Genomic DNA, 14,786 nt, shown 5'->3' with positions numbered 1-14,786 from the left:
TAAAATGAAAATATAAAATAAAATTAATTCAAAATATGAATAAATACAATGATTGTAAATAAATAATACTAAATCTTATCTTTTTGTCTAATCCATTAATTCAATAAATTAAAAATACATAATACATGACATAAAAGAGTTAAATACACCTATTTTATGATGTTTTTACTTTTTTTTAATATTAAAATTAATTTTGATATTTTTTGAAAAAGTCAAAAATATCAGGGTGATACAAAGGTCAAAAGCCTAATTAAAGGAATTAAATTCCTAAAAAGAAAACCTTACTGAGTAGTTTGATAGTTTAGAAATAATCATATTTAATTATAATTACTTAGGAAATAATATAACAGCAGACCCTCAAAACTGTGTCTAAGAGGCAACAAGTCTCTTAAAATATCAAATAATTGGACCTTTTCGTGACTGAGTTTGTTCACGTTGTACAATGTCATGTATTGTAACTCCCAATTAATAATTGTAAAAAAAAAAAAAACTTGATTACATAATGATTAAGAAGGTGTGTTCGACCACATATTTTAGTCATTAAATTTATTTTTTTCCTGAAAATGGCATACAAATAATTCAAAACCACTTGAAACAAACATGAAAACAAAAAGTACATTTCTAAGAACTTGACGTGTTTTAAACCAGACATTTGTCATGGACTCTTTACTGCAATCAAATATTCACTTTTTCATCTCTAAAGCTCACTTAAATCTGTTCTAGACCATTAGGGGTGACATGATGCCTTAGGTGGCCTGTCTGAAACCAGACTCCTTAGGAAATACGTTCATGCAAAAACACTACGGTTAAGTCGCTGACGGACAGGACAGTTGGGCAGCAGCCATGGGTTTGAGACACAGCCAGAGGGGGCTGTGGATGTGGCGTGTCTGTGGCGAGCAGCAGATTTCTAATACTTTGTTCAGTGTGAGGCAGCGCTCAGCTTGGCCATGAGGGCGAGGTCTTAAACATGCATACTGCAACATCACATGATCGCTGAGAGAGAGGTGCAGTCATGCAGAACAGAGCATACACACACACCCTCTCATTACTGCCCTCAGACAGGGTAGGCTTTATGAAGAGGAGAACGCCTTAGCTCAAAGCTCTGATCTCACAGTGTGTACACATGAAACATTATGTATAAACAAAAATTCTGTCATCATTTATTCACCCTCATGTTATTCCAAAACTGTATGACTTTCGTTTTTTCTGTGGACAAAAACAGATATTTTGCTTGTTGCTCTTTTTTTCATGCAATTACAATGGAGGACTGAAGCTTTTAAGCTTTAAAAAAAGGAAATACCACTATAAAAGTCTTCTGAAGACATACAAATTACTGAAATAGTTGTTATCCACTGATAAGTATGGAAGCTTGTTTCCACCACTGAATAGAAAAAAAAAAAAAAAGGTAAGTGTGACTTTTTATCTTGCAATTCTGACTTTTTTTTCTCAGAATTGCAAGATATAAACTTGCAATTACGAGTTATAAAGTCAGAACTGAGGGATATAAACTCACAATTGTGACTTTTTTCCTCGCAATTCTGACTTTATAATTCACAATTGTGAGTTTATATATCGCAATTCTGAGAAACAAGTCAGAATTGTGAGCTGACATTTTTTCTCAGAGTTGGATTTTCAAGTTTATTTCTCACAATTCTGAGAGAAAAAAACTCACAATTGTGAGTTTATATCCTGGAATTGTGACTTTTTTTCCTCCGAATTGTGAGAAATAAACATGCAATTGCGAGTAGGAAAGTCCAATTCCGAGATATAAACTCAATATTTCTTCTTTTTTTTTTTATATCTCACATTACTTTATAACTCGCAATTGCTAGTTTATATATCGCAATTCTAAGAAAAAGTCAGAATTGTGAGATAAAAAGTCACAATTAACCTTCTGTAATGGAGCTAATTACCTGGAATTATATTAAGTTATATTAAATAATATAATATAATATTTAATTATAATATATAACTGAATTATATTAAGCCATTCAAAGCAGTGTTATTTTAGTATTAATCATGTACTATTAGAGTATATTTACTAATATTTTGAATTAGCTTTTATTTTTATATTTTTAGTTTAAATTGTATGTACTTTTTCATTTTTATTATTTTTTTATGTTTCTATTTAGCTTTAATTTATATTTATTAATTCCCATTTTAGTTTTAGTAATTTTAGTACTTCAACTTAAACTCATTTTATTTCAGTTAGTTGCAAATGCAACATTTTTCATTACATTTTTAAGTTTTTTTTTTATCTAATATTTATATTTTATTTTACTTCAGCTTCTTTTAAAAAAATAAAAATAATCTTTAATAGTTTTAGTTAACAATACCAACAATACTACTCCTCTACACAAAGAACTAGGGCAGATATTATCAAGATTATCAGTATTTTGATCTGGTCCACACACAACACTATAGTACGAATCAGTAGACATTAAATATACTACCCTTTTATGATACTTTCATACTCGGTGCTTTTGAGTCCTTTTTTAGGCTTAAAATCTCCAACAACTGCTTGGAAAAGAGCGATCAGTATGTTATTCAAAAAAATGTCTCCTTTTGTGTTAAACATAAGAAAGAAAGTCACACAATGAGGGTGAATAAATGATGGCTTCATTTTCATTATGCATGGCTGATCTTACATCACTTACATCAGCAAGGGTCGGACATCATTCAACTATTGAAAGTTGTCACACGGCCTATCTGTTTACAAAATGTCTTATCAATTAGATCGGAAAAAATATAGCATTTGTGTGCAGAGAAGGCAGGGCCCTGCTGTTCTGCTCTTTGAATGTCCTCCCATTCACAGTCACGAGTCTACCGCCTAGTGCTCTGTTGATAATCTCGTTCAGAGAAGGCTCAGAATACATGCATGGCCGCATGTGTTCTTTTTGTTTGGGAGTCTGTGCGAGAGTGGCTGTGTGGGCGCATGCTCGCATGTGCGCATCCCCTCTGTGGACCCATCTGTTAACTCTGAGGGCATTTTAAAATTATCACATTTAGCCAACAAATCTTGCTTCAAAATTTTTAGCATAACACACAGTCCTATTTGCACGGCACTGCCTTGTTTACTAAATAGAAAGGCCGTAAAAACATCTTGTCCTGTTCCGAGTTGGACAGCAGGAGATCTCTTGGTGCTGAAAAGCTTGGGAAAACTATTTCCGAATGGATTACAGCAATGCTTTGGCTACTTCCCAGAGTGGCAGGGAGCTTTTGGGAATCTTTGAGGCAGGCTGAGATCCACATAGTTGTCACGCCAACAAAGAACAAACAGCTAATGAATACTATCAAGACAATGAGGTTGCCACAGATACAAATACTCCTAAAAAACAACTCGCACCTAAATCTAGCTGGCAAACATCCACACCACGGACAGCACCACCAGAGTCAGCAAAAAACCCTGCACCTAGAAACCTTCAGAAACCAAACATACTGAGACGAAAACTGGCTTTTTTCTCAGGATGGTTTGTCAAGCTGATGCCCTGTACCAAATATAGCAACAGAATGACTCATTTTTCTCAAAAGTCAAAAACCAGTCTGGCACCTCAACAAAAGCGAACAAGATGACTCACCTCTATTGATGAACTGGGTGGTATGTGTTTATCTGTAATGGGGAGAAGAAAAAGAAAGAGAAACAAATCAAATATATAATATCAGACTAATCAATTTAAAAAAAAAAAAAAAATAAAAAAAATAAATCACATAACTCAAAATATTTACATTACAATTTTCTCTTTTATCAATGATCTTAACAATATTATATAATCTAGAACTAGATTTTTCCATTTCTGAGTAGTTGTCAATGCATGAAGTATTGTTAGGTGATTATGTACTTAGAAAATTTATTTTACATATATTGCAAAATATGCATATCTACACAAATATTTAATTAAGTAGTTTGAGAGCATAGGGAGATTACGTTGTTCACAGTGATTCATGGAAGTGGGCGGGCACTAAAGAGCTCTTTTGGTGCAAATTGTTTGTATTGATTCTCTGATTGGTGAAGATTCTCTGCAGAATCATGGATAATGTAGTTTTTCCACCAGGTATTCTGCTGTTGAACATGATTATTTAAAAAGTAAGCTGAAATAATGCAGGCTGATGGTTTTAACAAACGCATATATAATCGATTAACAACCTCATAGCTCACAGAAGGTCTGTCTTTAAAGGTTTATAAGTTATCATTAAAAATCAGCTCCCCTATTAAGAAAATAAACAGGAATTTTACTTCTGGAACTCGAATGTTTTACTCTATTGTATTGCCAAGGTGTTCAAGGAATTGCTAGGTGGGTCCACCAGCCAAAAATCAGAAAAGTAACGAGTGTTGTCAAAGGTACCGACCTCAATACCAAGTCGGTACTGAAATTTTAAAAATGTGACGTTTTGAGCGCTGTTGAGCGGATTTGTAAGCACCTCTGATTGGCAAATGTGTTCCCGCACTCATCAGATATGTCTGTGATTGGCTACAATAATCACCGCTTCAAAAACATGTTGTAAAAAGACAATGACGCTCTTCACCGAGCGCTTACACAGATACACACGGGAGTGTTTGAAAGCAGGCGTCTATCAGCGTATCGACCCCTGCTTTCAAACGTTCCCACTCCCGCTTTCAAAACTCTTTCAAATTCAAAAACGTCCGTATGCGTTCAAACTCTCCCATGTGTTGATCATATTAGCCAATCACAAACTTATCTGATGAGCGTGTGAACACAAAGGCCAATCAGAGGTGTTTACGAATCCGCTCAACAGCGCTTAAAGCGTCACATTTTTAAAATTTCAGTGCCGACTTGGTATCGCAGTCGGTACTTTTGACAACACTAATAACTAGCACACTACATGATTTGAGGTAACATTCACAATTCATTTCTGAAGGACAAAATTATGCAGGACAAGATATGCACTCAAGTTTAATACTTACAGTTACACAATAATAATAATAAAGATGCTGTTTATTAATGGTGCTTGCTAAGGCCAGCATCTTTCTAGAGAAGTGTGCACTGTGCAGTATGGGTTGCAGCAACCATGAATAAACTTAATCGAAGGGGAAATTGACCATGACAAACCCCCTCCCCCATTACTATATTACAGAAAGGGACCCAGGGGTTTACCTCAGACAACCTTCACATGAAATATTTAACAAAAATCTATAGGAGTCAGACAGAGATGCAATTTGTGCCAGTTGAGCCTGAGATATTCTACAAAGGGGATAGAATCATAATGTCTGTCTTGTAGCTCTTCCTTTAGTGGCACTGGAGGTATAATGTTACGTGTTAAAAGAAAGAGCCTCCTCTGGGATTGGCTAAGACCCAGAGTTCACTGCCGCCACTAATGAATGAACCCAGTGTCATTGCAACGGCCACTTTCAACAACTGAAAATCAAATATAACTGAAAATGTGCAAAGAGGTCTGAATTTAAACCCTCATAGAGTCTAACATACACCATGTTGACATGAAGAATGCATTTTTCAAGAGGTTCTTTTGTCCTTTAGTGCAATATAGATGCAGTTTACATTGTTGTATGAAAACAGATGAGTACTATAATATTATCTTTCTATAAAGATGAAAGGAGATCACTGAAAATAATTCATCCTTTACATTGTGACCTGGTTAATATGGAAATCTATTCACAAGGGTGTTTGACTCAGGAAGAAATTGGGACAAAAAAGACCCATCCAGCTAAAAATGACTATATATTTATTTAAATAAATATAATATTTACTTAGCTGAGTAGAGCAATTCAATATACACAAAGTATATTAATAAATATGTTAATGTTTGTATATTAATATTTTTTAGTAGACAATACAACATCTGTGACAAATCTGCAATATATTCTGATGCTTTTGATGAAATCACAACACCTTGTAAGGACAGAGAGTCTCAGATTAACCTATATCTTTGAGTTAGGCTTCTCAGGAGCTTCAGATCTACACTTCCAAGTTTTATTTTTCTAGTTGGGATGCATGCTGTTTCTACGGTTGTAGCAATTATGAATCGCTCTATAGCTTTAGCAAGCAGAGAAAACAGAAAAAGAAGACATAAATATCAATGAAGCATTGTCTGGAGCTTTTTTTTTTTTTTTTTTGTACAAATTGCATCTCTAATAGGCTATCAAACGGTTTTACTCAATTTTAGACAGATCATTTCATCAGGGATAGATCATGACTTAAACTGGCAAGTTCACAGTCTGATATCATTGGTCAGTCAGCGTAATTTGAACATACCCACATTTGGCAGGCCAGCAAACTTCCCCAGGAGAGCAGAATTCAGCAGACCGTCATGTTACATAAGCATTGATTTTCCTGCCTGGTAGGAACCATCTGATCTAGTTATATGCTTGACATTTGGCACTATACACGTCTACGCTTAAAGCAGGAGACTTATATGTTATATTACTTTATTTGGAAATGTCTCTTGGAAAATTAATTTCAGATTACCAGCCATATAAGATAGTTTAAATAACTGCTGAACCCCATGTCTAAATCCTGGTTAGGGAGATGGAAGGATTGAGACATTCATCCCAATAATTATACTTATGAACGGCAGTCAGATTAACTCCCAAAGGAGAAAGAAATGGAAGCCAAATCCAAAAGCCTCAGGCTAAGGAACCCAAATGAGATAATGGCTGAGAATTTAATTACACCAGTTCTGTCTGAGAGATCCCTCTCTCTCGAATGTTATCATGTTACATCGATATATGTTTTCGATGAAATTATGATGGTTTTGGAAAAAAATAGAAACCAGTTATTATCTATATTCAAAGCACTATACTATAACAATAATATATTGATTTAAAAATATTACAGGTAATATGATTGTATATTTTAATTAACAATCGATTAATATTATTAACTAAGAACATTAAATGCGCTAAATATGAGTGGGAGTATAAAATCAGATATGTAGCTATATTTAACACATCAAATGTTCTACATTTATAATGAATTAGCATTGTTGTAATTGTGTATCCTGAACAATATATAAATACACCTAAATGTTGAATCAAAATGGTAAGTATGCTTTTTACACGAGCACTAGGCCAAAGAGCAGGTCCCTTTTGTTGCCCTCATGCCTAAAGGTGCTTATGGATGAATCCATCACATGGCCCCATTGTTTACAATGGCACGATGGTCGATACGATATAACCGGTATTACAGAATAAATGGTTTGTATTGCAATGAATGAGATAACAAATCAAATCAAAGCATATAATATAAGATATACAAATATAGGCCTATATTTAAATTCTAGAAAGAAAACGCTAAAATAATAGGTGTAGGCTACAGTTAGAATTGAAGTGTAGGTAAATCTGTCTAAAAATTAAAATGGCCTCCATTAATCATAATATCGCTTATATTTAGCGAGGTGTCAGTGCAATGCCGTTGTAAATAACGCGTCTCAATGCCATTGCTGTTCAGCAGGCTTCATTCTGCGCCATTTACTGCGCATTTACTTTGACTTCTCATGTAAACACTATGCTTACCTGGACTGCTCTGTTGATATAATTTAACAGTCCCGTCCTTCCGGATCCTCACATCTCCAGGACCCGCAATCCGACCAGGTGGACTCACACCTGTCTCTTTCCGTCTCTGTTTTTGAGTTAACCACCTGCAGCACTGATAACACACGGCCCAGGCTTGCTCCTCATTGATCGGTTGACTGTACAGTGTTAAAATCTCCTCCAAACACAATTCATCTTCCCCGTCCGTACAATCCATACTGATGTCTTCAGTTTTCGCTCCATCTCCGGGATCCTGGAGAGCCGACGGTGAGATTAACATTCCTTCGTCAGTCATTCTTCTTCTCCAGGTTTCCAGAGAGCAAAAATGACTGTGTGTTAGGGTGATAAAGAGACAGAAAAGGTATGTTTACGTTAGGTCTGTCATCTAGAAGGATCGCGCGTGTCCGCCTCTGCTGCCTGTGTCGCTACTTCTGAGCTCGAGCTGCTGCTGCTGCTGTTCGACTCTGAGAGGCGTTCATATGACTTTTCCGCATGGTCTCAGAGTCAGTCATGTCCTTGGTCACTTCATTGACAATACAAACTATGAGAAGACTGCGTTTATCTTAAATGGCAATTTTTCCACATTTTATAATAATGTAAGAAATTAAATGCGTAGCCCTTTAGAAAATGGTTTGTTTACAATGTCTGATGTTAAAGTTGGCATGAAACGAAAGTTGCGATAGTCCCGCCTTTCCGTCAATAAACACGTCATTAGAAAAGAGAAGTCATTGCAAGAATGAGTGGAAGTTATTTTGATTAAAGTCTTCATTAAATAGAGGTTGTGATAGTCTTTTCTTCCCTATTGTAACATATATCCAAGTGAAACGGCTTTTCGAACAAGAAAAAATGAAGGGCGGGACTTTATTTTGTCCATCAAATTGATTGGTCCGTTGGATCATTGTGGTTTGCTATTGCTGCATGTGATCTCGTGTGAGTGACAGGATGTCCTGCTCGTGAGCGTTTTTAGAGAAACACGTTTTTATAGAAAAGATGCCATTGCAAGGAGGGGAGGATTTAAAAAGAAAAAAGAGGGGAAGATATTTTGATTAAAGATTATGAGCACATTAATTTTAAAAAAAAAAACAATGTGCACCTAAATTATTTATAATAAACACTGCAATATTCCATAAAAAAATAACAATTGTCGATTATTTCATAGTGACTTTAAAGGGGTGGTTGATTATGATTTCACTTTTTTAACTTTAATTAGGGTGTAATGTTGCTGTTTGAGCATAAACAACATCTGCAAAGTTACGATGCTCAAAATTCAAAGCAAAGGGAGATATTTTCTTTTAAAGAAATCACTTTTTAAGGACTACAACAAACGGCTGGTAGGAACTTAGAAATGTCCTGTTGCATTCAACATGTTGTCACTTCATCTTGAGTCTCTCCATCATTGTCCGACTCCAGTTTGAACATAAAAGGCTGAACGGTTTCTGACATTTTCAGTGAATCTGTGTGAGGTAATTGGAGCTGCTAACAGGAGCTCTTGAAACTCCGCCCTCTTCTTGGGAGCAGCAGCTCATTTGCATTTAAAGGGACACACAAAAACTGAGCGTTTTTGCTCACCCTCAAAACGTGCTATACTATAAAAAATTATCTGTGGGGTATTTTGTACAGAGCCCTGCACATGACATGCAAGAAAAAAATTACTAAATCGCATGATTTATAAATCGAGGGAACGAAATAGTAAATCATACGCACATTTTAGTAAATCGAGGGAACAAATTGGTAAATCGTGCGCACGATTTAGTAAATCGAGGGAACAAATTAGTAAATCGTGCGCACAATTTAGCCTACTATTTTTTTCCTGCATGTCATGTCCGGGGCTCTGTAATTTTGAGCTAAAACTTCACATACACACTCTGGGGACATCAGAGACTTATTTAACATCTTGTAAAAGTGGAATTATATGACCCCTGTAAGAACAATAACACATCTGTGACATGATGTGAAGGCCAAGTATGGTAACCCGTACTCAAAATTTGTTCTCTGCATTTAACCCATGCAAGTTAGTGCGCACAAATTAGGAGCAGTGAGTAGTGAACACACACCCCAGTTGGCAGCCATTTTGCTGTGGTGCCAGGCAGCGGTTGGGGGTTAGTTAGGTGCCTTGCTCGAGTCGTTTTCTGCCGGTATTGAGAATTGAATCCACAACCTTCAGTCTGACTCTCTAAACATTAGGCCACGACTGCCCCACAAGAATAATGTTAGTAGCCTACATGTACACGTTAACTTAAATCTTAACATAAATTTGGATAAAAACATTAAATTTTAAATTACATTAAAACTGTGATATGTTAATCTTTTTTTATGTAAATTTTAAAACCGTTTGCTATGCAAATTGTGAGGGCTGTGAGCAGTGCCAGCCAAATGATGGAGGAATAAACCAATAGACTTTGCACCAATGGCATGTGCTAATTTTAGATAGCATTTAGATTGCCTAATTAAACCTGATTCACAAATAATTATTGCTCCCCTTTCTGTATAAAACTCAAAATTGCACTAAACTGTGAAATCAGTGTGGAGACCCATGGAGTGCTGTAACACCATTGGTTTAACCTATTAAAAATTAGCTACAGGGGTGAAATCAATGTCATCACTGAAATTAAAAAAAATAAAATAAAAAAAAAGATTTAAAGGGCAAAAAAATGTTGGGGTAGGAAATTAAAATGTCATGTCTGATTTGGTTTGATTTGCACTCATGATAATTGATGGTAAATGAAATAACTGGTATCATCTGAAACAGCAGGTTCTCTTGTTTAATTTGACATATTACATCCACACAAGCTTTTCATCTACATGTCAAAAAACTAGTCACATCATGTCTAACCAGACAGGTGTGATTGTAAACACTTCCCAACGTAATTCAAATTTTCCACAAAATCAGTATTAAATTTACATCAAATTTCATGCAGCAGATTTCTGTACATACTTTTCAGCCTCTGTCCCTGGAGTGCGAGGGTGATGAATGTAACACAGTGTATTAGATATGTTTTCGAGTACATTATGTTTCGTGCAATTCTATACTTGTTATTTTAATTGTTCTGAATTTTAAAAAAGTTTCCTATGTTTACCTGTTGAATTTCAATTGTTTAAAGTGAAATGAGGTGATAATGAATGGTATAATGATATTATTTTATTTAATATGGTAATTAAATTCACCTTCATGCACAAAACCCTATTACGACTCAGCCAATTAGTGGGGTAGATTTAACAACAGTGCTCTTTGTACTTGACATTAACGTACATAGTTAAGGTAGGCTACGAGTTAACAATTTTTAAACAACTCCCTTATCTTTCTTATTTTAGATTGTCTAACATCAATGTTTATCATCAGTTTGGTGATGCAGCATTAAGATCTGTAAAACCATGTACAGTGTCTGACGTTTTAAAAAGCTTATATTTCATTTTAACGTTACACTGAATGTCCAAAACACAGCAATAGTCTGTTCATATAAAATAAACAGCTCCATCTAGTGGTTATTTTACAGCATTTATAGCTGGCCGTATAAAATGCCTGTAACTTAAGTGGGTCTGTTATTCTCGACGTCAAAGGCAAAAAATGCAACTTTATTTCTAAAATAAAAAATAAACTGCTGAATTACTGAATTACTAGTAAATATAAAATAAACAAATACTGTGTAATTTCCAGTAAATGTATATTTACAAGAACAGAATAAAATTATGACAAGATTCAGAAAGAGGTTCATAATATTAAAGGGTTAGTTCACCCAAAAATAAAAATAATGTCATTTATTACTCACCCTCATGCCGTTCCAAACCCGTAAGACCTTCATTAATCTTCGGAACACAAATTAAGATATTTTTGTTGAAATCCGATGGCTCAGTGAGGCCTCCATAGCCAGCAATGACATTTCCTCTCTCAAGATCCATTAATGTACTAAAAACATATTTAAATCAGTTCATGTGAGTACAGTGGTTCAATATTAATATTATAAAGCAACGAGAATATTTTTGGTGCGCCAAAAAAACAAAATAACGACTTATATAGTGATGGCCGATTTCAAAACATTGCTTCAGGAAGCTTCGGAGCGTTATGGATCAGCGGTTCAGAGCGCCAAAGTCACGTGATTTCAGCAGTTTGGCGGTTTGACACCCGATCCGAATCATGATTCGACACGCTTATTCATAACGCTCCGAAGCTTCCTGAAGCAGTGTTTTGAAATCGGCCATCACTATATAAGTCGTTATTTTGTTTTTTTGGCGCACCAAAAATATTCTCGTCGCTTTATAATATTAATATTGAACCACTGTACTCACATGAACTGATTTAAATATGTTTTTAGTACATTAATGGATCTTGAGAGAGGAAATGTCATTGCTGGCTATGCAGGCCTCACTGAGCCATCGGATTTCAACAAAAATATCTTAATTTGTGTTCCGAAGATTAACGAAGGTCTTACGGGTGTGGAACGGCATGAGGGTGAGTAATAAATGACATTATTTTCATTTTTGGGCGAACTAACCCTTTAACCAACTGATTTTTTACACTTATTTAAGCATGACATAAAGCATATAGTAGCCTGTTCTCTTAAAATCAGCGTCATTAGCATTAAAATTGCAATATGTATACGCAACATTACGAACATATGCTTTGCTCGGCAACTCCTGTGAGGATCAGAGTGCTACAGTTGACTAAAATCTATATTTGACATGCTAATTATCAGATGCACCTTGTTAACCCATTTTACCCAACAAAACTTCAGTAAAGTGTAATATTTCTATAAGCGAGCATTAATGAGATGTCATCTCTTGTGAAGCTCTATTTCTCTCTACAGATTATGATTTCTTATACAGCCTGTAATCCTCATTGCTGAGCTCCTCTGGGTTTCAGAGCGTATCCTCCACATCAGGCGAAGATTATTTTTTCCCCATTGGCTCCCCTAGGTGAGACGCAGTGTTAGATGAAACCCCCTCAGAATGAGCAGTCCCCTCCTTGCGTGTTGTCAGGTTTGAGTCACTCATCTGCTGTAAAACACAAACAAGCTGTCATCATATTAAATGGAAAACAGATTTAATGTTATTCAAACATTGACACAGCTGTTCCTTCACAATCTCTTGATCTGCTTTGTCTGTACATTGGCAAAACCCTGAAGTTTGAAGAATTATACATCTGAGACTATAATGTTTCATAAATAGCTGGTAGTTTTTTATGCTGGTGACCTCATGGCCACAGGATGTTCTTTGATGGTTTGTGCAGGTGCTGGAAGTCAAAACCTGCTTCCCACATTGAGTTCCCGTGTTAACCATTCGCCTGCCTCTGTCTCCAAAAGCCCTGGCCTCTGTACCTCTACCTGTGGAGAAAGTGTCAATCATATTTCACAAACTATTTGAAAGACTAAGTCATATTACAAAAGAGAAAGCCAAACAAACTTTGATTTCATTTCCTAGCAAGCTGCTCAATAAAACCATAGCATCTTAAAGCTACAGACTTTTGCTGTTAAATCAGATAAATATTCATATATGTTTATTAACTTTTAAATACATACATTACTTCAAGAAAAATCAGCATATACCTGATACTTTTGCATTGTCTTTAATAAGATGGCTACATTCTCCACGAACGACGCGGGTCTTATAAGTCACGCCGTTGGGGATTTCAGCATCAGTATTGGTAAGCCACGTCGATTCGGTTTCTCTGGTCCAGCTCTCATGATATCGGGGTTCAATAGCGTCTGCTCGACTCCCACCGCAGCCCATTGAAATAAGATGGAGCGATGCATGCGCTAATAAATGATGCAGACGAGCGCGCGCATATGTGCTTCGGTCCCACGCGGCAGCTGTGTCCTAGTGCAATTGCCAAACTTGAGATTTGTCATCTCTTACGTCATCGAGGGTAGGTTAGTTTGTTGTGATACAGTGTAGAGGCAATTTATACCAAAACAAACGAGAGAAGAATATACGTTTGCGTTTTAGTGACATGTTTGACTACCAAACAAACGTGTTCAGATACACAGTAGCTTTGTGGACAGAAGTGATGTCCGGACTAGGAAAATTGACATCTTCGCACTTTATTCAAATTATTGAAATTGTGTTAAAGATTTTGTAAGCATATTGCGTAGCTGTGCTTTTAGTCAATTCTTTCATTTATGATAACGCAATGAACCAAGCCAAATTGTGCGGGCATAATTTTTGGCCAGGCTGTCATACAAATAAATATGAACACATGCAAAAACTTGAGAACCAACGAAATATTAATAACTGATTATGTTGTAGACAAAGCGTTTTTTCTGAGCTTTTTGCTTTTCTATGCTTTACAGTTTGTTTGTTTAGCATAGTAAAATAGCCTAAAACCTGTAGCTTTCTTCGTAAGTTGAATACGGAAGGTGGCTTGGCGGAAGTTAGATATTTTACTTCATAACTTGTTAAATATGGATATTTGTTTTACACAAATGCATCACTTTGCTTCAGAAGGCCTTTATTTACCCCCCAGAGCTGTGTGGAGTACACGTTTATGATGGATGGATGCACTTTCTTGAGCTTCATACTCATTGGTTGTTCACTGCCATTATAAAGCTTGGATGCGTCAGGATATTTATACACCTGGGATGGCTTGAGGGTGAGTAAATCTTGGGGTAATTTTCATTTTAAAGTTAACTAATCCTTTAAATTTTCCAATTTAATAGATTTTTCAGAAATAATGAATCAAAGTCAGTGTGGTGTAATCAAATTTTTGATCCTCATTACTATGTGTCAATATTTAATTCAGTAGATGTGTGTGTGTCAAGTCACATTTATTTTTATAGCGCGTTATGCAATGCAGATTGTTTCAAAGCAGCCTTACAGTGATATAATAACAGGAAAATAATGATTCAGTGATGTTGTGTGTGGTTCAGGTAAACCCTACGTTATTAGGGACAAAACGTCCCCACTAAGATGGCAATATCCAAAATCCTTGTCCTTGTGGGGACATTTTTTTAGTCCCCATGAGGAAAACAGCTTATAAATAATACTAAGTGATGTTTTTTGAAAATCTAATAATGCAGAAAGTTTTCTGTGATGGGTAGTTTTAGGAATTATGTCAATTATAATTATATTAATTAAAATTACTTGGATTTATTACATGTATCCAAGACATAAGGAAAGTGTTTTTTAGTACTTTCTACCTAATGTTACAACAGTTGACATTTCTATCGTTTAATAAAATCATTAGAGTCATTAAATCAAAAATATGAAGTCAACATGAATACAAAGAACATATTTGTAAAATATTTTATATATTTAATTAAATATTATAATTTATATTGGACATACT

The 14,786-nt window shown here is 35.4% G+C and overlaps 2 protein-coding genes across 10 annotated transcripts in view; both read right to left on the bottom strand.

The window, feature by feature from the left end:
- Positions 1 to 7,991, bottom strand: part of spire1a (spire-type actin nucleation factor 1a) — a 48,521-nt gene extending 40,530 nt beyond the window's left edge. For 3 of the 6 annotated variants that reach the window (XM_051872320.1, XM_051872321.1, XM_051872325.1), the window contains exons 1-2: positions 7,490 to 7,991; positions 3,579 to 3,610 (exon numbers count right to left, since the gene is read on the bottom strand). In XM_051872320.1, coding sequence (XP_051728280.1) covers positions 3,579 to 3,610; positions 7,490 to 7,802 — 345 coding nt within the window. In that variant the 5' untranslated portion in view covers positions 7,803 to 7,991. The remainder of the gene's footprint in view (positions 1 to 3,578; positions 3,611 to 7,489) is intronic. The other 3 variants (XM_051872323.1, XM_051872324.1, XM_051872327.1) reach the window with 3 other exon arrangements.
- Positions 7,992 to 10,243: 2,252 nt separating this feature from the next.
- On the bottom strand, positions 10,244 to 13,832 carry si:ch211-215i13.3 (brain and acute leukemia cytoplasmic protein). Of its 4 annotated transcripts, none has more exons than XM_051872334.1 (3): positions 13,048 to 13,832; positions 12,749 to 12,825; positions 10,244 to 12,499 (listed from the first exon to the last, which is right to left on the bottom strand). In XM_051872334.1, the coding sequence occupies exons 1-3, from the start codon at positions 13,229 to 13,231 to the stop codon at positions 12,392 to 12,394; spliced, it is 369 nt and encodes a 122-aa protein (XP_051728294.1). In that variant the 5' UTR covers positions 13,232 to 13,832; the 3' UTR covers positions 10,244 to 12,391. The 4 variants fall into 4 exon arrangements, with proteins under 4 accessions (XP_051728294.1, XP_051728291.1, XP_051728293.1 ...); XM_051872331.1 differs by having other exon boundaries at positions 12,695 to 12,825; positions 13,048 to 13,827; XM_051872333.1 differs by having other exon boundaries at positions 10,244 to 12,496; positions 12,695 to 12,825; positions 13,048 to 13,633.
- Positions 13,833 to 14,786: the final 954 nt, after the last annotated feature.

This window comes from Ctenopharyngodon idella, chromosome 19, assembly GCF_019924925.1.
Source record: "Ctenopharyngodon idella isolate HZGC_01 chromosome 19, HZGC01, whole genome shotgun sequence".
NCBI classification, from domain to species: Eukaryota; Metazoa; Chordata; class Actinopteri; order Cypriniformes; family Xenocyprididae; genus Ctenopharyngodon; species Ctenopharyngodon idella.
The sequence above is the reverse complement of the archived record's forward strand: the minus strand, read 5'-3'. Positions and strand labels throughout refer to the sequence as shown.